Genomic DNA, 24,226 nt, shown 5'->3' with positions numbered 1-24,226 from the left:
AGGAGAGCAGAAAGACTTGATAGAATGTACGTTCCTCTGATCATACCAGGATTTGTTGATCATAAAACATACACCACCACCTCTGCTTTTACCTGAGAGGTCTTTCGCTCTGTCCGCTCGGTGCACGGAGAACCCCGCGGGTTCAATGGCTGAATCTGGAATCTCCGCAGACATCCAAGTTTCTGTTAGGCAGATAATGCAGCAGTCCCTCGTCTCTCGTTGGAAAGAGATCCACGCTTTCAGCTCACAGAGCTTGTTATCCAGAGACTGAACATTTGCCAGTAGAATAGTGGGTAGCGGGGGTCGATTTGCGCGGGGTCGATTTGCGCAGCGTCTTACTCTGATGAGAACGCCGGCTCTGTTTCCCCTTTTCCTCCTGCGTTTCCGCGTCCAGCCTGCCCAGACAAAGGGCTCTGCTTGCGAGTTTGTAAACAGCGGGTCGGCATTGAGGAATTTGAAGTCCGGTTTACGGTGTGAAATTGCTGAACCAATGTCCAAAAGTGTTTGTCTGTCGTAGACAATAAGGCAGACAACATCCAAGACAAAAAACGTAAGAATTGGGAACAAAACAAACAAAACACTGCCATGTTGTGTCAGAGCTCGCAACGCAGCAGTCATACTCGGCGCCATCTTGAGTCCACTTGCAAGGCACTTGCAAGTTCTGAGATATTTCTGGGGGGAATGGCCCTAGCCCTCCTACAACAGGTCCCAGACATGCTCAATGGGATTGAGATCCGGGCTCTTCGCTGGCCATGGCAGAACACTGACATTCCTGTCTTGCAGGAAATCATGCACAGAACGAGTAGTATGGCTGGTGATATTGTCATGCTGGAGGGTCATATCAGGATGAGCCTGCAGGAAGGGTACCACATGAGGGAGGAGGATGTCTTCCCTGTAACACACAGTGTTGAGATTGCCTGCAATAACAACAAGCTCAGTCCGATGATACACTGCCCCAGACCATGACGGACCCTCCACATCCAAATCGATCCCGCTCCAGAGTACAGGCATCGGTGTAACGCTCATTCCTTCGACGATAAACGCGAGTCCGACCATCACCCCTGGTGAGACAAACCTGCAACTTGTCAGTGAAGAGCACTTTTTGCCGGCCCTGTCTGGTCCAGCGAAGGTGGGTTTGTGCCCATAGGCAACGTTGTTGCCGGTGATGTCTGGTAAGGACGTGCCTTACAACAGGCCTACAAGCCCTCAGTCCAGCCTCTCTCAGCCTATTGCGGACAGTCTGAGCACTGATGGAGGGATTGTGCGTTCCTGGTGTAACTCGGGCAGTTGTTGTTGCCATCCTGTACCTGTCCTGCAGGTGTGATATTTGGATGTACCGATTCTGTGCAGGTGTTGTTACACGTGGTCTGCCACTGTGAGGACGATCAGCTGTCCTTCCTGTCTCCCTGTAGTTCTGTCTTAGGCATCTCACAGTACGGACATTGCCCTGGCCACATCTGCAGTCCTCATGCCCCCATGCAGCATGCCTAAGGCATGTTCATGCAGATGAGCAGGGACCCTGGGCATCTTTCTTTTGGTGTTTTTCAGAGTCAGTAGAAAGGTCTCTTTAGTGTCCTAAGTTTTTATAACTGTGACCTTAATTGCCTACTGTCTGGAAGCTGTTAGTGTCTTAGCGACCGTTCCACAGGTGCATGTTCATTAATTGTTTATAGATCTGTAAAGTTATTTGGATTTTTACAAAATTATCTTTAAAATACAGTGTCCTGAAAAAGGGACACTTCTTTTTTTGCTGAGTTTATATATATATATATATATATATATATATATATATATATATATATATATATATATATATATATATATATATACACACACACACACACACATATACTCATACACCTCCACATATGTTCTTCCTTTTCAGTTTCTATGTTTTGCCTTATAAAAAAAAGTCTTCCCAGCCTCAATCACTTTTGTAATGACAGTCAGGTATAAATAAAGAACATCATTATGGGATTTTGCAGACGTCAAGTTTCACATATAACAGGATAAAAAATAAAACTCTTAAGCCACACACACCTTCTTCCCATCTGGTTTGGACAAAAAATATTTGTCAAGATTTTATATCATACTATATGCATCTAAAGCCCAGATTATAAGCTTATTAACACCTATTTACATCTATTTTGTGTAAGTCAAGTGTGTGGTTTATGTATTTATTGTAAATTAATTTATTAATAAGAAAGAAAGAAAGAAAGAAAGAAAGAAAAAAAAAGAAAGAAAAAAAGAAAGAGGAAAAATAGACTTTAGCTTGCTGGTATACTGGAAATCTCCGAACATGTCTAGTGTGTATGTGTGTGTGTTTGATTGGAAATATCCTACATCCGAAACTCTTAGTGCCTCACAAGTGCTCAGTCGTGGACTGGATTCTCCACACTTGACTGGGAAATTGTCTCACAAGGCCGTACACCTTAAGTGTCACTGGAATTTCCTTTGTCAGATTAATGCTGGAAATTTCCCTTTTCATGCAGTGAAAATAAAGGAAAAAGAGGAGGAAAATAGGAAAATGTCATATTGGAGTGGTTGCTACTGCTACTACATCAAAGGCCTGCGAGTGAGGAGAAGGTGAATGTGAAAGGGGTCAGAGGTCAGAAAAAGTGTCAGCACATTTCAATACAATGTATTTAGAGATGTTCATTGCTATTAATTCATTAATTAAATCAAAACTCAATACACGCATAAAACACATGTAAGAGTGGGTGTTGTGTTGTTGTGAGCATTAGGTATTAGAAAACACATGATCTATAGGTGATAACTTTCATTCTTCTGATGTAGATACTTTACCCTCCATATATATATATATATATATATATATATATATACTGTATATATAGACTGTACATATATAAAATATGCATATCTGATGTTGCATTTATTAGCGCTTTTCTGATACTACATGCAAAGCGCTTTATACAGTGAACAGGGGACTCTCCTCAACCACCACCAGTGTGCAGCATCCACCTTGATGATGCGATGGCAGCCATAGAGCGCCAGTAGGCTCACCACACACCAGCTGCTGGTGGAGAGGAGAGAGTGGACTGATACAGCCAATTAATGGATGGGGATTATTAGGAGGTCATGATTGATAAGGGCAAATGGGGGGAATTTGGCCAGGACAACGGGGTTACACCCCTACTCTTTACGAGAAGTGCCCTGGGATTTCTAATGACACTGAGAGTCAGGACCGTGGTTTAATGTCTCATCCGAAAGACGGTGCCTTTTTACAGTGTAATGTCCCCATCACTACACTGGGGCGTTAGTACCCACACAGACCAAAGGGCGAGCACCCCCTGCTGGCCTCACTAACACCTCTTCCAGCAGCAACCTTAGCTTTCCCCAAGAGGTCTTCTATTCAGGTACTGACCAGGCTCAACCCTGCTTAGCTTCAGTGGGTAACTGTCTAGATGTATATTCTATACATATAAAATATGCATATCTGTGATTTCATGTGCTGTTTTAGACGGGATTCCATTGATGATTGAGGGGTTTGTCTTTACCTGGTGGTTGTTGGGAAGGACGGTCCACACTGCCTGAAGAAGGGAGATGGAACTGAATTCCTAGAAGCAAACACACACATTTTGAGGCCAGACTACACTCACAAACACACATCATTCTGAGCTCAGATTGAATAACAACGTAATTTTGGATCATCAACTGGGACTTTGATTTCATCCTTTCACAAAAAGTTTATAATATAACTTAATACATATTAAGTGACAGAGAAGCACCTGATGAAATTTGATCATCCATTTAATTATAAGTAAACCTAAAAATAATTCTTCCACTGTGTATTTGAAAGAGCATATACCGCAAGAGGGACATGTATACTGATACGTGCTCCATGAACCCAAAACCACTAAACCAGAGAGATTATTAAAAAGTTATTATAACAAAATCACCTGAATCAACAAGAGCTTTGAATTGTGAGCAGGGTAACAATTCCTAAATGAAACCATAATGTCAAACCTACATACTAAATCTGTTGAAAACTACACACCAGTTCAGTGCTACTTCAAACAACAATCTGTTCACACGGTGCTTTTGTTTAATGTTACACTGAATTACAATGTAATTTTTCAGAATGTGTTGCTGCTTGTGGCAATTTGCTCAGCTATAAACTTGATCAACATGTAGGAAGAGAAAGGGATAGAAAGACATCTTGCAGAACTGCAAAAAAAAAAAAAAAAAAAAAAAATTCTTAGAGTATTTTTGTCTCATTTTCTATTACAAATATTTAAACACTCTTAAAATGAGATTTACTCAAAAAGCAAACTGTGAGATAAGACTTATTTTCAGAGGGTATATCCTAACTATAAACCAAGTAAAACAGCAAATAGTCATTTTTATTATATTTTATAATAAATTATAATTTATAATTTTTTACTTATTTTAAGCATAAACCTCACAAAATTTTGTTAGAATTATCCTAAAAAAAAAGTACAAATAAAGTAAATGTATCTTGTTTTAAAGATGTTTAAATATTTTCCTAGAAAGCAAGATAAAATAGTGATAAAGAAAATGATTTTTCTTACAGATTAAGTATTTTTTGTAGCTGATAATTAAAGAAAGTTTTCACCTCAGACTTAAAAAAAAAAAAAAAGCAGTTGAGAGACCACCATGTTACGGTCTAAAACATCCAACATTTGGATGTAAAAGTTCTTATTTTATTAATTAATGAAATTAATAACATTCACTTAGTTACAGATCACCATGACCACAGACATTTACTGTAAGATGATCTCAGAAAAACTCACAATCAGCTGACAAAAGTGAAGATTCACAGAGAAAAAGAGGCTTGTTTTCTCATTTTTTTTTCTGGCTTCTGAAGATCTATGTGTATCTGAAATTAAGCTTACAGTCAAAGTGCTTTCTGTCTGAACTTTTGAAGCCATTAGAAATGAACAAAATCAGAAATCACAGTGGCACAACAATATTGAGGCTGGGTGGTTGAAAAAATAAACGCCCAAATTTATGAGCTAGCAAGGTACACGATGCACAAGCAGCCAATGAAATGTGCAGTACCAGGAAAACCCTTTCCCCTAAAGGAACACAGCTTTCACTATACTGAAATGACCAATTTCAAGGCTCTGTCAGGTATTTCCTGCCCACTGAAATGATTTACAATGACTTAATATAGTGGGGATGGACAAATCTCAATGTGTTTGTTTTGCTACAGTCAGTTTTGTCCTGCACTTTAAGCACCTGTGGGTCCATTCTAGATATGCATGTAAAAACCCACTTTTATTACTCAAAAAATAGCTCTCCAGCACAGCAGAGGGCAATGTGTGGACAATGCTGTTAAGTAAGGCCTGAGAGCTCCATTATGAATGAAGAAGGAAGACCTGTTTACAATGGCTATATCTCAAATCATACACGTCTGTCCCAAATAGCATGCAAGATTAGGATTAGTACATCCCAAATCATAGTACATTGAAAATAGTATGTTTCTAGTGAATTTTCGAAGTTTGTGCATGCTTTTTGTGCTAATATTAATACTTACATACTTTTTACATTTAATGCTTGTAGTATGCAAATTGGGAATCAGCCAAGACTTTAATTTCTAACAACTGATATGACAGAACAGGCAATAGGACTATTATTGGGTTTTAGTTGAGTTTACAGTTTAAAGATAGAATTCAGGTTTAATTTGTAGAGCAACACATATCTAAGATTAAAGCTTTTTAAAAGCATTAAAAATATGCAATATTTGCACTGCACTAAAAACTCACTGTAAATGTTTGTCAGTTGGCTGGCTGATAAACAAAAAATCAGAGAGTCTTGCAAGTCCAGATTTTAAACAAACAAATAAAATAAATAACCCCAAACCAATCAAAATATAATTAGAAACATTAGCTACAACCACTTGATAAAAAAATAAATACATTCACTGCTAATAATGAAGTAAACCTGCAATCTTCTCACCTACATTTACTAATCATCTCAGTCTAAGTAGCTTTGTTCTGACTTAGTCATACAAATTAGATGTAGATTAAACTCTTGCTTACAATTAAAATGGCATCACTGTATCCGGTTCCAATAGTTCCTCTGATTGTCAGATACATGGCAATTGCAATGCATTTGTCATTACAAACCCAGTCTTGTAACCTGATATTGTCTCTGATGTATACAGTATACGTAATTAATGCTAATAACACATACAATCTGCTGATTTGATATCAATAGCTTCAGTTACCATTAATTAAATATTTTTAAGATGGGGAGCTCTGTACCTCTCCTTCTCACACCACTTGATAAGAGTCGTGTGTGCAACATTATTACTACTGGCAAAAAAATAAATAAAAAATAAATAAATAAATTCACAGGATACAATAGGCTGTACATTCACAATAATACAGAGAATTACTGGGAACTATACATGGGTATTAAGGATTAATAGTACTTTAAATCTTGTTTATAGTAATAGGTGTGGATTTGCCATTGTATGGTGTGTGTGATACAGTAAATGTTGCATTTAAAATGTTGAGGCTAACTGTACAGACAGTGGCTAGTCATCTCAATGGGTATGTTTACACCACAGGTCTTGATTCACAGGTTTCAATTCCTTACCCATATCTATGTTTATGGGCATGTTTAAAGTTGATCTATATCCCATTCCATTTTTAAATAAACTTTAATAAACTTCAAAATTACCAGCATGCTTGGTGTATCTTCATCTACCCCTAGCAATAATTAATTATAATTCAAATCTCAGACTAACAGTGCATCAAACATTTGTACCCAAGTTTACAAGTGGATTCCACGCCACAGTTATATATGTAAGTCACTTTAAGAAATATCAATTTAGTATTAATATCTTGTGTCTCCACATATGAATATACCCAAAAAGGAATGTTTTTGTCCCATTTGCCACCAGATCTGTATCAGATTTTAGATATGTAGGAAAAATAAGAAAAAGCTGTCACTTCACAAGTAGCATAACATATCCAATGTGTCTTCTAAAATTTCACAGTACTAAATCATACCCGACTTTTACAGTGAGACTTTGGCTCTGAAGACACTGAGTAAAATGGAATAAAGGATTCTATCATTCACACACACCAGAGAAACAACCACATTACAGAGAAAAAGATTATCAAAACCCATAAAATATATCCAAGCAATATGCAGTGATTTTGTTTAAGTTGTCTTTGGCCAACATCCAGTTCATTCTCTTGTTCCATTTGAAAAAGTCCACCCCCCCCCACCACACACACACACACAGCCCCAAAAATATACAATTTTTGGTTGATCCAAGACTCGTATGGAGAAATTTTACAGCTTCCTCTGTACTTTCTAAAGTACATTGGAGAGAGTACAGTATCTTGACTGGAAGTATTTGTTCTCTTCCAGAAAACAATCACAGTAAAATATGTTTGAGTCTCTGTAATGCCAGAGAGTAAGAGTATCCCTGGAGAGGGGTGAAGTTCAAGGTGACTCACCAGTTAGCAATGTAAAGAGGTGGTGAATGTCTGAAGTATACTAATGCAGTGCCACTCCTGTCAGCAGACTGCTTTTAGCTACAACCTCTCTCAAAACCTCATCCATGCCCAAAATGTTCACTTACTAACAGCACACCCTCATTTTCTTGTCTTTTTCACACTCCCTGTTTCTCACTCACTCACTCACTCATTCACTCACACACTCACTCACTCACTCACTCACACACTCACGCACTCACTCACACACTCACACACACACACACACACACACACACACACACACACACACACACACACACACACACACACCTGTAAACATTTTGCTACATATCCTAACAGTCTTGTGTTCTGTCTGGAAATATTACATCTGATATTCTATTGCACACCCCGTGTTACTTCATGTACTTTTTGAGAAGCTCAGAGTGACAGTGACATATAAGACATCTGGGAATTGTTAGAGTATTTCTTGTGGTAAATTTCCATACTGGCACTCCGTGATATGGGCTTCCGCCCACGTGCTTTTCGCTGCCACCGGATCCACAGGAAATCCCTACAAGATGGTGAATGAGAGGGGCTGCTTATGGCTGCTGTTCCCTTTGGTGATCCATTATCACTCGTTTCTCTCTTTGATACATCTAAGGCTGCCTGGAGCTCCAACAGGGATAAATTAAATGGGTGCACAGTCGCCGGGTCTATTGTAGCAAGTCCAGGTGCACTCAGCTCTGTTTCCTTTGACGTTGGTTCATCTGTGTTAGCTGTTTCAGGATCGAAAGTATCTGACTCAACTGAGCACAGAATAGCAGAGAATAGAGTCTCAGACTCCAGGGGAGCCAAGTCCACAGTGTCTGGTTCCAAAGGGAAATTTCTCATTGGGTCAGGAAATTCTACAGACTGGGTATCTTGCTCCTCAGAGCAGGACTCTGCGAAGTTATTGGCACTGCCTTTGGTAGGCTCAAATTCTTCTTCCGAGAACATGAATGTCTCCTTTTTGGACCACAAAACAAGAGCCTGAGTGTCTAGGTCGTGTGCTACTGGCTTTTGACAAGTAGAAAAATTAGGTTGAGGGCTTGCTGGGTTTGAAATGTCAGATTCAGATCTGGACTCAGGCTCTGGGGTAGCTGGCTGGAGATAAATTGTGTCCAGCAATTCTGGAAGAAGTGGTTCTTCTACTGTATTCTCACAGGAGTATTTAAAGACTGTTTGTGGGGTTGGAGGTTTTGGCAGAGTTAGGTCTACCGGACCTGGGCTTTGAGAGCCAGACACATTGAAGTCCAAGGATTCTAAACTTGGCCATTTCAAGTCACTAAGATTCATTGAGTCTGGGGTCATAGGACTCAAGACAACTGAGTACAATTCCAGGGCTGTGAAGTCCTGTAGCGAATTTTCATCTATATTACTCAGCACCATTGGCAGCATGGATTCGAGAATTGACTGCTCCTTTGTAGTTGTGTTGCAAAGGTCCAAAGTTGATGGCCCAGGCTGAGCTTGTGCCAGATACTCTTGAGAGGACAGACCCAAGGTGGTCCAATCAAGAGATTCTTGAGGTGTAGCACTTACGTTCTCTGGGTCCAGTTTAGGCCACTGCAAACTGGCCATGTTCACTAGTTCTACGTTTGTAAAATCTAACACAATTGAATCCACATGCTCAGGAGTAGGTGACTTTGTAAAGCAATATGGGTCTGCCTCTGGCTCTGGAGGATCTGGAGGGCTCATGGAGTCCGAATCAAGTTCAGGCCAACAAAGCAACACCACATCAATTGGATCTGGAGGTGTAAGATTAGCAAAAGTCGGATCATCGATTTCTACTAATTCAGAGTTTGGGTCGGTTTGAAAAAATGGTGCAGAGGTCGAGACTTGCAGGACATTTTTATCCAAGGGTTCTGAGGGAGTCATGGATAAAACTCTAGGGTCGACTGGCGAAGGGCAATTGACAGCGGCATCTGCTGTGTTCTGTCGCACCAGGGTCTTGCTTCCTGCCTGGGTGCTGACAGACACTTGAGGAGCAGCTGTTTGGGTTTTCCTCAACCAGCTTGGTGACCAGGTGCTGTAATGTTGCGTAAAGTTGGAAAAGTTCTTGTTGAAGGCTCTGAGTTCAGTGCACAGATCCTTCCTGAGCTCGGCTAACTCTTTCCGCATGGCCGAAACATCTTCTCTCCACTGGTGGCTGATTGCCAGGGCCAGATCCGCTGTCTCCTGGACACTTGACTGAACAGGCCGCGGCCTGATGGGCACACTTGTTTTCAGCGGGGGTAATGAGGGAGTCATGGTAGGTGAGCTATTACCATAAAGGCTGCTAGATTCATCTTCTCTCCCATGGAAGCCCACATTCCCACGGGCCATGGAGGATAAGTCCAGCCTTTCACAGGGTAAATTGTCCTCATTAAGCAAACCAGTGCCCTCCAGCAAATCATTTCCCTCTGGAAGAAAAATATAAAAATGCCAGTGTACACAATATGCCGTGTGGTGGGGCTAGCTGGGGATTTGTGCTGTTTGCAGGCGCCATTGAGAGTTCAACCAAACACATGTGAGCCAAAATAAGTTTTAGGCCAGATCAGGATTAAATCTCCCCTTGTGTGAATGAAGTACATCATCACACAGGTGAAATGAAAATCTTAACCGTGTGCTGTACCAGATGACAGCTGAAGGGATATGGGAATTAATAATTTATAAGGAAGGATTCAGAGCAGAGCCCATAAACTAAGTACACTGTTTATATAGAAGGACTTTGCACAAAATCGTACAAATTGTTTTGAGTTTTGCTCAGTATGCGACAAACGTAATCTCCGCTCCCTGTGCTTTAGGTGACAGGAGCTAGTTATTTTGAGTTATTGTAATCACACTCGGAAACAGATCCCATTTTGACTCACAGCTTTTTTTCTCTCTGTTATTACTCTGCCTTCTCACTCCATCCTGTACTTGCGTATTCATCTCTCAAAGCACAAAACAGAGAACTGAAGTCAGAGGACACCTGCAGGGGATAATAACAATGGCATCTCATTGAGCATCATCAGGTTCCTCCAACAAAGTAGGTCTGTGCTTTGTGCCTTGAAAGGAGGCAAATGCGAGCAAAGCTTTCAGTCTCTTTTATTTTTGTGCATGTGTGTCTCAGCAAAGCACTGTATGAACCCTATTGAACACAAGAGGTCTACTTTGACAAGGTCTATACTGGGGCAATCATCAACTTCAACCAGTACCTCGACACACAAACAGCCAAATTCGAACAAAAAATGAACTCAAGTACGATTAAATTATTATTTTTATTCCTTGCCCAGTCACTGTTGAAAATTTATTCAAGAAATGGGACTTACTATAATGGTTTTAGAAAAATCAGGCTCAAAGTCAAGTGTTTTTAAAGAGACTCCCTTTGTGAGAAAGCCAATATTGCTCGTTACCGGATATGCTGCAAGCATATTTCAGTGAGAAGGCAGTGTAAACATGCCAGAGCATATTTACTGTATAATCGCTGTCTAAAGCTCTTTTGCTGTCCACAACACTGATTCCTGCCCATTATACACACATCTGTCCAGGGGTTTGGCTCTTATGCTCTTATTTTCTCATTTTTTGTTTTGTTTTTTTGGACAGCCTGTTTCACCACTGACTCTTAAATAGTCTGAAAACTCAAACACTCAGGCACCGCTTCAGCTGTGGACCCTGTGGGAGAGAGAACTCAAAACTGATGTGTGTTTGAAAACAGCTTCACATAGAAAAGAGAGAGAGTAGGAGATAGAGGCAGAGACTAGGAGAGTGAAAAACAGAAAGCCCACAGAGTGACAATCATCCGACTGGGTAACATTTTGGGATCGGAATACACACCACCTCGTGTCTCCATCATTGCCTGTCACCCTTCCCTGTCTGTTAGCCAAGAGTCAACTGAGGCAGAAAATAGGACATGAGATCCAAATTGAAAATCTTAAGAGACAAAACACACAGTGGAAGAATTAAAAAAAAAAAAAAAGTACTATCTTAATCTTTCACTTTTCACCATTTTTTTTTTTTTTTTTTTTGCCACAATATTTTGGGGATTTAATTCAATAGGGTTCATATTCTTATGCTCTGAGTCACACCAGCACTTACCTGTGGGTTATGAGGGTTTACACCAAACAATCACTCTGCTGTTAGCAATTTGCATGCATATATGCCATGCCACATGTAATATGATGCATTCATTCAGAAATAATCATCTGGATAAACAGCATTTCCTCTGATTTGTTTCTGGTTTACTAATCTGAATCTTTTCACACAATCACTCCTACCGAAGGCTCAACATTTATACTGTCAATAATTAAGTTAGTCACGAAAATGAGTTCAAATCATGAAATTACATAATCATTGAGCTAAATGCTCTAAAATTGCTCATTTACAGTTTTAAAGTTTAAATGCATACAGTAATACCAGAATCTATAATAATTAAAACTGCTTGGGTATGTCCTTAATCCAATAACATCAGAAACAGACTATGGCTTTGTTCAGACAGGCAGCAAAAATCTGATATTTTTGCATTTCTGACTCAAATCCATTTTGAATGGTTTGTACATAACAAAACAACATGAAATTGTATTTTTATAAACCAGATCCAAACCACTTCTATATGTGGTTTGAAATACAATATTTTTAAAATTATTTTTGTTAATATGTTGTTATGTAATTGTTATAGCAACCTATGTAGATATCCCGAAAATACTGACTTCAACTGTCTGAACATACAGATCTGATTTAATCACCGCAAACTGACAGTGCAGACAGTCATCCCAAAAGATCCGATTTTAAAAACAAATTGGATTTATGTGCAGCCTGAGGAAAGCATATGAGATTGACTGAAAGTGATCTGGAACCTTGCTGCAGATAACCACCACTACTCAGAGACAGACACAAGCCAAGGCCAGACACAGGTGTGCACGGTGACTGTATTCCACAAGGTCAGCCCACTTACCTGTGGTGGACCTGATGGTGGAGGTGACAGTGGATGATGTCATAGAAGGAACGCAGTCATCGTCTTGTGAGAATCCGGCCTGGATGGCTCGCAGGTAACTGTGACTGCGTGTTCTGAAGCAGCCTGGCAGATCCAAAGCATCCATGGCCTGAGACTCCACCTCGCTGAACACAGATTCACAAACCGACTCAAACTGCCCATTAACCTCCGCCTCACTCACCTGTTGGGGCAGAAAATACCAAGACAACACATATCAACTAGTTTCAAAGTGCCCACACTTTTGATCAATGAATTTCCATGACTTTCCATGACCATTCCAGATATTTATAAAAATCATTATAATACTTAAATAAATATATAAATCAATCTTTCAAATGATTTGTAGTGAGTCATTCAGGCCAATTTGTGAACTGGTTCAACAAACTTACTCAAAAAACAATTCACTCACAAATCACACACATCAGTTTTACTCTACAAAAGAGAAACATTAAGCAAATTAAATATTTTAGATCAGGGGATAATTACAATATATATATATATATATATATATATATATATATATATATATATATATATATATATATTAATTATAGAAATGTCCATGCCTTTGAAAAAAGATTTTGAATTACTATATATTTCCAGTTTTTTGATGCCCATTTGAACCCTGCTATTTCTTCAAACAATCCTTCCATCTTTTTCGAATCTGTCGGCTTTCTTTAATTTTTCTTGCCTTTATTTGCTGTTTCTCCCCCAGTCCTTGTGTGCAGTATAATTTTATCTACACAGGCCTGTTTATGAGATAAAAATCATGGTTTGGTCTTGTCACACTCTCTGTGGATCAAATATCAAATCTTTCTGTGGAAGTCTGGGGAAATGAGGTAATACTTAACAGATGGGATGTTTCCTTCATATACTTCACCAATCCCTGAGCAATGCCTGCTAAGATCATCAAATAAATACTGAAATAAACATCTTCATCATGTGATGAAGCAATATCAGTCTAGACTTCTGATAGGATTCTAACTCCCCATCAGATTCCCATTTAGCAATCTCTAAAATCTGAGATTGCCATCTTGTTCCATTGAAAGGGAATTAACCTCTAATGACCAAAGCAAGACACTGATGACACTTAGAAATGGAAAGAGAGGGGCAGTGTGTGTAAAAAGGGGGCTAAGAGAGTGAAAGCCATGTTTTAAGACCTCCAGCCAAATCAATACCACCCCCATTACTTTAAGAGAGATTTAGATGTTAGAGGCTGATAAAATGGACAATTTTAAGACACACAAACACGAACACTATGTTGAGGAAATGGCAAAATGGGCCCTAAATCCTTTGTAGTATCTATTGAACTTTCAGCACTGTGACGAGTGTAAAAAGCCTTTGATTATTTGGGCAGATGTGACTCTCACCTGGCTGACCTGGCTGACGCAGCTGGCCTGGCTAAGGGTGCTCACCGCTCTCATGTAGCTCTGGTTCCTGGAGCGAAACTTTGGCGAGCTGTAGTTGGGAGACGGTTCCAGCGTGATGCTGGGATGGATTTCTCTAGAGGTCTGAAGATGGTAACTTTGACTATATAGCCACACATGAAGTGAAAAAGACAATGAAAAGAAAGAAGGGTAGAAGAAAAGAACTAGTGAGAAAAATATACTGTATATCTATCTATCTATCTATCTGTCCATCCGTCCGTCCATCCACCTATCCATCTGTCTGTCTATTCATGTCTCTATCAATCTATAATCTATAAAGGATCATCTGGAGTTGGACTTGTTATTATGCCATAATAACATGTAAGAATTTGCACATTATTTAGTTAGTTCCTTAACAAACCTTCCCTGATTCTTTTTTCTCTCTGTCTCCTGATTTATCAATGCAACCTAAAAATGGCACTTTGATTGGCCACTCTGCTGAAGCATCCAATCAATGCTGGAAAATGAAGCAAAATGCAAATTAGAGGCTACTTAATGAGCCAGTGTGCTCAATACTGCCTTGTGCCTCAGATAACCTAGAAATACATTACCACAGGACTCTCAAAAAGAGAAAATTAGGAATGGAAAGAGGGAAAGAACTAGAGAAAAAAAGAGTAATACTATGTTACAAAATTTTTGCACTTCAAAAAAAAAAAAAAAAGAAAAAAAAAAAACAGATACAGTATAGATATAAACATCTTTGGTACTATTATAATTATTGTGTAAATATTGATGTACGGTATAGCTGTGCACCTGCATCTATGAGATGTGCGTATTTTAGCCCCTGTGTATCTGCTAAAGCCTATTTATAAAATGTATTGTGTATCTTCATACAGAGTAAGACAGAAAATAACAGAAAGATAAAAATAAATTTAGTACACTCTTCAAAATACCTGTAATCTTACAGCAGAGAGTACATGACACGTGTTTAAGTCTGCATTGAACAAGTCAGTATTTCACTCTGTTAGTGAACCTGACAAAATGTATGATTAGAAGATTAGAGGATTAAGAGAAGATTAGAAGAAGACTTCTACTTTATGTGTGCATCGATGTGTACACTATTCCTATACATATACAGTACTCTGAGTGGCTAGTGTGTCTTTGTTTGCTTGTATTCACCTTAAATCTGCTGTGATATTGGTGAGGTATTTGACCATGTCCCGGCTTGACTTGTCCAGACGGTATGAGCTGTAAACAGACAAAAGAGACATGATGCTATTTAGGATGGACAGATGGATAAAACAATTACATACCTGACAGAGGTGTTATTGGAATTTTGTTGTAGGCAAATTTACATTGTTTCACCACAAAGCTTTAAAGCTGCTCTGAGCAAGATTTGTCACATATTAATTATGTGTGGCTGTCTTGTTTAGCCAGAGGCTTTTGTTTCTTTGCTCATAGCATTGGCTTAAAGATAACAGATTGGTTTACAGCTCAAAATGTCAATAGAGACGCACATACAGTACACACCAATATATAGACTACAATATTTAGTAGTTCATTTGATGGAATCACACACATTTCTACAAGTGTATTTGTAAGTTTTCATTTAATGGGACTGTTAAAAAGTATGTTTTCCATTTAATGGGCCTGCCTCCTACCATAGTAAACCAAAACCCCAAAATACACTATATTGTAAAAAGTATGTGGACACCCCTTTGTAATTAATGAGTTTGGCTACTCCATTAATTCCTGTGAAAACAAATCATAATGCTACTCCAAATAATGGCATTCTATGGCATTGCTTTCAACTTTGTGGTAACAGTTTGGGGAGAGCACTTTTCTATTCCAGCATGACAATGCCCCTGTGCACAAAGCAAGGTCCATAAAGAAATGGTTTACTGCATCTGGTGTGGAGGAACTTAACTAGCCTGCACAAAGCCCAGACCTGAATCCCACTGAACATCTTTGGGGTGAATTGGAACGCCAATTGTGAGCCAGGCCCCATCGCCATACATCAGTGCCTGACCTCACCGATGCTCTTGTGTCTGAATTGGAGTAAGTCCCTGCAGCCATGTTACTACAGTATAGTTGAAAGCCTTCCCAGAAGAGTGGAAGCTGTTATGGCAGCAAAGGAGGAATTGATGCCTATGCTTTTAAAATTAAATGTTCATCAAGCACATATGGTGTCCACAGACTTTTGGCTACATCGTGTATGAATCATTGCTGAATGTAACTATCAGACTATCAATATACTGTATATCGTTCATGATCCGCAAACCATTCTCACAGCTAAAATTGTATTAATATTTTTTTCTTGTGCATTCAATCTCGTGTCTGCTAGAATTGGGTAATATATGAAGAGGACAAGCAGTCAAATAACTGTCGAGTTTTTTGTTAGTGTGACACTGTGTGACATTTAATTAATTTAGTTCAGGAGTTTTCAAACTTTTTAATGCCAAGGATCAAGACAGTCTTTAGAAAGTAAAATGTAAGAGCATTTCAAATAATAATGTCAAAAACTAATAGTCAAGTAATTTCAAATTCTGTATATTTTGTGATTATTTATTTGTTTACTTTTTTAACCTTTTATTTTTCTGAAATTCTTCATGGGCCACGGAAGGACCACATTGCAGCTCCTTGAACCCCAGTTTAAAACCCCTGATTTAGGGTCTGGATGGACTTGTGCCAATGAGGGCATCATATTCAGTGTGATACTGTGCTTTGTATGAGTTTGTGATTCTGTCACATGCTCAATGAGACTATTAAGTTAAAGAGAATGAGACCAGAGTCTCCTCTTCAGCATCATCCTTTTCCAAAAACCCTTGCCTGTCGAATCCTCTGGGAATATAATCACACTCTCTCCCACTCTCTCTCAGCTTCAACCATCTCCTGAGACCTGCCAAAAGTGTGTGCAAACAAGCACATTCCAGAATGTTCACAGCAGATCATGGTGACATTTCTGCTATGAGTTTTGCATGTAAATCATGGACATGCCAGAGAGCCAACAGACAAAACTGAGGCTTTATTCTAATCTGAGATATTAGGAAGGAAACATGTTTGGAGTTTGGAGACTCTTCAGAATGTAAAGACAGATCTGATGCTGCTGTTGGTGATTCTAGCTGTGAGCGGAAAAAAAAATCAATACAGTCAATGTGTCTCCCTCAGTTTGCGCTGTGTGTGTCCTCCGCTGCTGCTGTGAGGGAGATTTCTGAGGCGCTGCCTTACTCTGTAACTACAATCGATTCTAAAGCTCCACAGCTAAACTGCAGAGGGCAGATGTTCCGCATGTACAGTATAATCTCAGCACTGCAGGGAGTACCATCAGAGCTATGTAATTTATTAAGTTATTTTGAATATTTTCAAAGGAGTCTAGCAAAATGTGGTGCATTTGGTGCATTAATTTGCTAATGCAAAGAAGACAAAAGTGATAATTAAATGAGCTGATCTCTATGTTCATAGTAGGCTGTTCAGAATAAAAATCTATTACAAACATACTTAGTGATCCCAAAGGATTCTGATTTTGGGTAAAAATCTGCGGAATTCTGCGGAAAGGATTTAAACATGGTAAAATTGTTAAACAGAGCTAAAAGTACTACGCTCTTATTGGTATCTGAAAACATAATTAAATTAGTGAGGGATAATTTACAGGCAGCCAGTCACTATCGCTAAATAAACCCTGATCATTATCACCCTAAAGGGGTTTATTTTGCAATAATGACCGGCTGCCTGTAAATTATCCCACTTTTTAAAGCTTATTTTAAAAAAAATCAGACAAAGCAAGAAATCTGCATTTACATGTATCGTAGTGTGTCCCAGACAGGGTCAAGGGTAGGTGATAGGAAGGCAAAGGATATGCAGGAATAATCCAAAAATGTGTTTATTGTGGTCAGTGGTAAAGGGTGCTCATATATACATATAGTGAAATAAATATATATACTGTATATACTAGAAAAAATAAATTATAAGAAAAATGCTAAATACAAACACTAAGATTCAGCATTTTACAGGTTGACTCCCTACAAAAAAGAAAAATGCTCAGATCAGCAAAACCTCACATGGCTAAATTTCCCGCCTCAAATGAGGGTCTAAACCATTCAAGGGGGACAGAAGGTAAATGAAACCCTTAAATATGCAAACTATTCATAACGGGGACAAATTAACTAATAAACAAACATGATCAAAATGAGAGGAAATCAAAAGCAATACCCAAACAAATACATATACATTCAAACCAGATCTCAGAACTCAAAAGCAAACAGCATAATCAATGCATCCCCCTTACTGGCAAAATGGACTCCCCCTTAGCCTAGAAAAAGGGTTCCCTAGGACACACCCCCTCCTAGGAGGAGTCACTGGAAGCAGGAAGAGGTGTGAGAAACACATGTCGCAACTGATTAAATGGCGGTATAATGTTGAGTTAAATTAATAAATGTTAAAGAATATGTAACCAGACATGTCTCTGTGTGATTAATGGGGAATAGTGAACTCTTTCATGAATGAATGGGATGTAGTGAGTTGAAATAACCATAGATATGTGCACCTATCAATGAACTTACACAAACAACAACTAAGTCCAGTGAAATGAGAGTACCTTGATATAACAGCTGTTTTTGAGGGGAACTTGGACCAAACTGACATGAATGAGCAGTAAACAGACCGGTGTGGGTAATAGAGAACATAAACATTATATGAAAACATGATGTATGGGTAAATATAGACAGTTCAGATAGCTGGCACGTTCTGTATAGCGCGGCTGAGATGACGTCACGCAGAGCCAGTCATCACAGAAAAAATCCTGTTATTCTTTGTTTTTGACATCAAACCATAAAGAGGCATGCGCACAACACATATGCACATTGGATAAGCCAGTAGGAACACCGGTTAAGGTGTTTACATGCAATGCAAAATCGGGGTAATTGGCGCAAATCTACATGTGTCGATCAGTTTATTCTTAAACCTTTTATGATCTTACACCCATAATGGAAAGCCGTTTAATACGTTTAAATGACCACACACGTTGTCGGCTTATTAAGCATATTTGACATAAGAACGTGCATGTAAACATGCTCATTTGCAGTAAATTTGTTTCCAATATTTAACAAAACAATATATGTAATTTTACAGTAAAATATTGTAAAAAAAAAAAAAATATGTGTTTTAGAAGTAAAAAGAATGATTTTACAGTACAATTAACATTAAAAATTATATTATGTATATTACAAGAGAACACATGCACTTTTACAGTAAACTATTGTTAAAATTATGTTGAAAAACAATAATTGGTCATTCCCAAGTCCCTGCGTGACACATCACATTTCAATATTTTTTATGGAAATAGTTCCAGTATGTTTCTTCTTATTTTTTATATCAGTTACAGTACTGTATGTGTATTGTGGTGTTCTGATATATTTTATTTAGTTTAGTTAATGTTTATTATATATAATTTAATAGTATAAACAGTAACGAACTGTACAATATATAGTGTAAATCGCTTCACATCTGTCCATGCCTTCTTCATCTGCAGAATTTTGGTGTGCAAAGGTGGCTATTTACCAAATAAATAAATATATGAATATGAGATTGTGATTGGAGTTGAAATTATTTGAATTTCTTACTTGCAAAGACCGCAAAAGCGATACAAGCAACAAGCTATTCTTGAACACAAGTGTTGCTATGAACAACAGTCATTGTTCAGAAATATCTGATCACTGAATGTTGCTGTTGACCAATCAGAATAAAATATTCCAAAGTGCTGTGTAATAAGCCAAAATAATTAATAAGCTACTGTTTTCAGATTACTTTGTTAATGAAAGGCATTCAAATTCTTTGGAAATCTGCAAAGTTTTCTACAGAGGTCTGTGGGTGCTTGGATCTAAGTGGGGTGCTTTCTCATGCCATTCACATGTGTGGGTGGTCCACACTACTGATTTGTGCAGTACATTACTGAACTGATGATCTCTAATAACAGTCATTGGAGATCAGCTACACCAAAGGTCATTGTGTCTCATCAATCTGAGGAGCTGCTGCTGGCTGTGTGTTATCAGAACCCTCTCACACTCTTCCTGTATTAATCAGAATCAGAATGAGCTTTATTGTCAAGTATGCTTACACATACAAGGAATTTGTCTTGGTGACAGAAGCTTCCAGTGCACAAACAATACAACAACAAGACAAGATAATAATAAAAATAAATAAAACTAAAAATAGAATAAAAAGTGAATAGAAAATATAAGTATATATAGAAATACACAATAAGACAAATAAAAAAATAGAAAAATATATATATATATATATATATATATATATATATATATATATATATATATATATATATATATATATATAATGTATTCTCTGTGGATTTCCATCAGCTCCTTTTCAGTGGGGCTAGGCCATGCAGAGATAAATGAGGCTGTCTCCAGTGATCTGCTTGCATGCACTCTAGAAGCTATCATACTTTTCCATTAGAATGTTCGGCTGTTCTTGCAGTGGCTTTGTGGAAAATGGAATCACAACATGTCTTCATATTATCTACTGTATGTCTACAGTAGCTAAAATTACCAGCTTAGATCAACATGAATTTCCATGCTTGTTTCTGCTGGTTTGGTGCTGGTCTAGCTGGTCGGACACCAGTATATGGGGACAAAACACACCATATGCAGATGGCCAGTCACGCTGGTCTATTCAGCGGAAATATCAGTAATCAACAAATGGCCCATTAGTGAGGGCAGAAATGTTTAGGCATGCATTAAACAGCCTCTGGAAGATCCATAAAAGCATAATAGGGCAGATTATTGGCCTCCAACATCACCCAGCGAATGAGTTTTAGAGCTGATCGAATGGCCAGTTTGAATCTGAGGCTTCTCTTCTCAAGTCTGGTTTTCATACCAGAGTTTTGCATGACAGAAGGCAATGATGGGTGACCCAACATGTCATTTTTCCTCTAGATTTATTCATTTGGGTTGACAAAAATAGCCAGAACATGACCAAACATTTGGTTTGAACTGCATCCAGAGTCATCTCTAGAGTGACTGCCACACAAAGCTCAAAGTGGAAGTGGATCATGTGGGATCTCCAAAGAAGGTGTAAGTATCACACACCCACTTGGAAAGACTACAGACAGATGACATTTTGAAAATGTAAAATCATCTGTGCAGTAAAATGTTAAAGCTGTACAACGTAACTTTGTGCTCTCTAGCGACATCTGTGGTTGAAACTTAAAATTGTAAGCAATTTGCAGAAGAATACATTACGTCAGCAGTGTTCTGGCACTTCAGGTGGATGAATCTCCCAGTTTGAGCTTATCTTGACATCACCTGTGTGTGATCATGTCTGGAGCCGGAGTCATAACGTGATATTTTCATGTTGATATTTTGTTATAGGATTACACATTTGAAATGGAAATATTACTTGCATATTATTACATATTTGAATGAATTTTACACTGAAATTGCTTTTCTGACACTACACTCTAAGCACTTTTAAATAGAGTTCAGGGGACTCTCCTCAGCCACCACCAGTAGATCTTAATATGATTATTCAAGTGTTTTATCTACTATTAATGTTTGAATTGTACTACAATTTTCAATTTAAGAGGTTAAACTCGAGATATGGCTGATAAGAGTTCAGTAGAAGACTATTATTTGTATACTACATTGTCAAGCCTCAGAATCAACAATAGCATGTCTATGCATGCACACAATAACAAGTTAACTAAAAACATAAAACGAGGATTCAATAATGATGGGGATAAAATATACTTTATTAAATGTAAAAATAATATGCTTAAATATGCAATATAACAATTACAAGAAGTCAATTTCAGACGTCAAACATATTAAACATGTCACAGTAAATTCACCGGACAACATAGATACATCACGATCGGTTAACACACGAGTAATGTTCGATTCATAAAAGCATGACAAGCAATTTAAGCTTCAACAACCCTACCAGACAACATATCCAAGCATTATAGCAGGTAAACAACTTCGCCAAATGGATAACAGATAAACATTCATCTAGACTGCAACGATGCTGTCCTGAACTGTGTGAGTGTTCTTGAACTGAGTTGAACAGCGTAGTTAGTTTCTCCAGCGGAACACGAGACAGCCGGCACTTCTTTCCTGTATGTGCGGACATGACGTAATGATGCAAGGATAAACGTCATAAACCAGAGATTTTGAAAGTTCGCCAAATCAAACCCCACAGCTCAAAATACAAATCATTTTTATAGGCTTACCGTAGTGAATCGGTATAAGGTAAGGACATTGTTTTGAACACTGTTTGTTGATGCACTCAATCAGTAATGGTAATTTGTTCATTTTTAACCCAAAAAATCTAACATAGTGCAGCTTTAAATCAGTGCTTCCCATCGCTGCTTTTTAAAATAGTTATTTTATTGTCTTCTATAATCAGAATGCAATTAGAATGGTGTAAAGAACATTAATAAAAGTTGTCTGAAAGGCACCTTAGCCAATGAACTTTATCTTTCAAAAGTAGCTCCAACTGGTCTTAATTAACTGGTCCCCATAAAATCTTAAGTAAAATTTGAAGGCTTTTTATTCCATGTTTAGTTTTAAGGCCATCTATATGCTAGAGTACCCTCTAAAGTTGACAAAATTAACTTTAAGTAGATACAGACGTAAAATGTACAGTCTTCCTTTTCCGGGCAAACAAAGCAAATATATTGATGACTCATTTTGCACCAACAAAATGCTCTCTAGAAAATTCCTGATTCAATCTGAAATATGTCAACACAGAAAAGAAAACTTTGCTAAACCATTTTAAGCAAGGTCATTGGCTTTTGTCTGTGCATTACGAAAATGTATAAGAGATCACTGGATGAGACCCAATATCAAAGATACTTTTCTTGGTAAAGATTATATTTCTGTATGTTTCACCATAATCAAACACGGTAAATGATGTAAATGATACATTTTATCATCCACTTTAGTGTAATGTGGTAAAATCTTTGGATCTTTAACCCCTAGAGACATTCACTGATGCATTGTGTTGCTTCTTTTGAGAAACTAGCAACAACAAATAGCTCTTTTGAGAACAAAGGTGGTCTACTTTCTTTGAAGAGCTGTGAGCTTCTCAAAATTGGCCAGTGTTAATTGAAAGCTGAATGTGGTGCTAACTTAATAAAAGATCAAATGTAATATATCTGTCATATTGCAGCATATGTGCAATGTTACAGTCTTAATACAGTATGAATATAGTTTTTATAATAAGCAGTGAATAAACTGTTTCATGCACCTACTCAGGGGAAGAGCTCATTTAATGTGCTACACTCCCTTTCATTAGATGTACTTTGAGAGAGGCAGACTTGCCAGATTTATAACATCATATTTCAATGCTTTGCATAATGGTGTACAGCCCCCGTAATCCTGAGCAGAAAATAATCTTTGCGTCTAGGAGAGAACAAAGGCACCAGGTGGTACTGTGTGTGAGCGAGGGGTGTAGGAAAAGAGGAACGGTTAAACAGGAATATCTCAAAATTCAGTGCAATGCAGGCTACAGAAAAAACAATAATGGAAATGTTTCAAAAGGATGGGAGAAAATATTTTAAATAATTAAACCACATTTAGTGTGCCTGAAATCTATAAATGTTAAACAAAATGCAGTTGCCGTTTTTTTGTAGATACTGTATTACTGATTTTTTGTCTGTTTCGTGACATGTTCAGTGCCTGACACAACCAGCAGGGCATTTCCCTATTACACAGAGTAGGCCTAGACAGAATCCACAGCCTTTTCCCACACAATTTCTGATGTTTTGGCAGGAAAATCTATGATAAATTGTGTTAAACCAAAGTTTCTTTAAGGTAAGACAATTCACTCAGCAGCCATATTGGTAAAGCCTCTCAGCAGCTATTTCCAGTATTTCCATGCAAGAACAGCTCCAATCTACTTAAATGGGGAGAGTCAGAAATCTCCAAAAATATTGGTCCAGATTATGTTGCAGTAACATATTTCAAATCAGAAATAAAATATGACAACACTGGTAACATGAAATGTGTTTCTTTAGCTTAAATCACACAAAAACAGTATTTTCCTGGCTGGTCTTGCTAATGCATATGCAAGTTTCTGAAGTAAACAAAGATTCTAATCCTATAGCCACCATTTTGAGCATTGGAATACCTATGTTATCAAAGTGATTGGCTTTTTAACTTTAAAGCAGGCATACAAGCACCATCTTAATACAAGTAGTATTCCCCTAATAATGTCTGAGGTTTACACAGCTACTTTTATTGGTAGCTGAAAACATAAAATAACTGCTAGGGACTACAGATGAAAATTAGCCAATTTGGCTAAATCTGGCACATTTTACATTTCTTTTGTATTATTAATGTGTATTGTCCCTGATTAAATAAATAAATAAATAAATAAAATAAATGGAAAATTTTGGTATGTAGCACCAATGA

General features: G+C 38.0%; 1 protein-coding gene across 1 annotated transcript in view; it reads right to left on the bottom strand.

The window, feature by feature from the left end:
- Positions 1 to 24,226, bottom strand: part of dlgap2a (discs, large (Drosophila) homolog-associated protein 2a) — a 142,095-nt gene that overhangs the window by 44,736 nt on the left and 73,133 nt on the right. The window contains exons 4-7 of the mRNA XM_051646068.1: positions 14,976 to 15,044; positions 13,800 to 13,959; positions 12,391 to 12,610; positions 3,519 to 3,578 (exon numbers count right to left, since the gene is read on the bottom strand). Coding sequence (XP_051502028.1) covers positions 3,519 to 3,578; positions 12,391 to 12,610; positions 13,800 to 13,959; positions 14,976 to 15,044 — 509 coding nt within the window. The remainder of the gene's footprint in view (positions 1 to 3,518; positions 3,579 to 12,390; positions 12,611 to 13,799; positions 13,960 to 14,975; positions 15,045 to 24,226) is intronic.

Source organism: Myxocyprinus asiaticus, chromosome 20 (genome assembly GCF_019703515.2).
Source record: "Myxocyprinus asiaticus isolate MX2 ecotype Aquarium Trade chromosome 20, UBuf_Myxa_2, whole genome shotgun sequence".
Lineage (NCBI taxonomy): Eukaryota > Metazoa > Chordata > Actinopteri > Cypriniformes > Catostomidae > Myxocyprinus > Myxocyprinus asiaticus.
The sequence above is the reverse complement of the archived record's forward strand: the minus strand, read 5'-3'. Positions and strand labels throughout refer to the sequence as shown.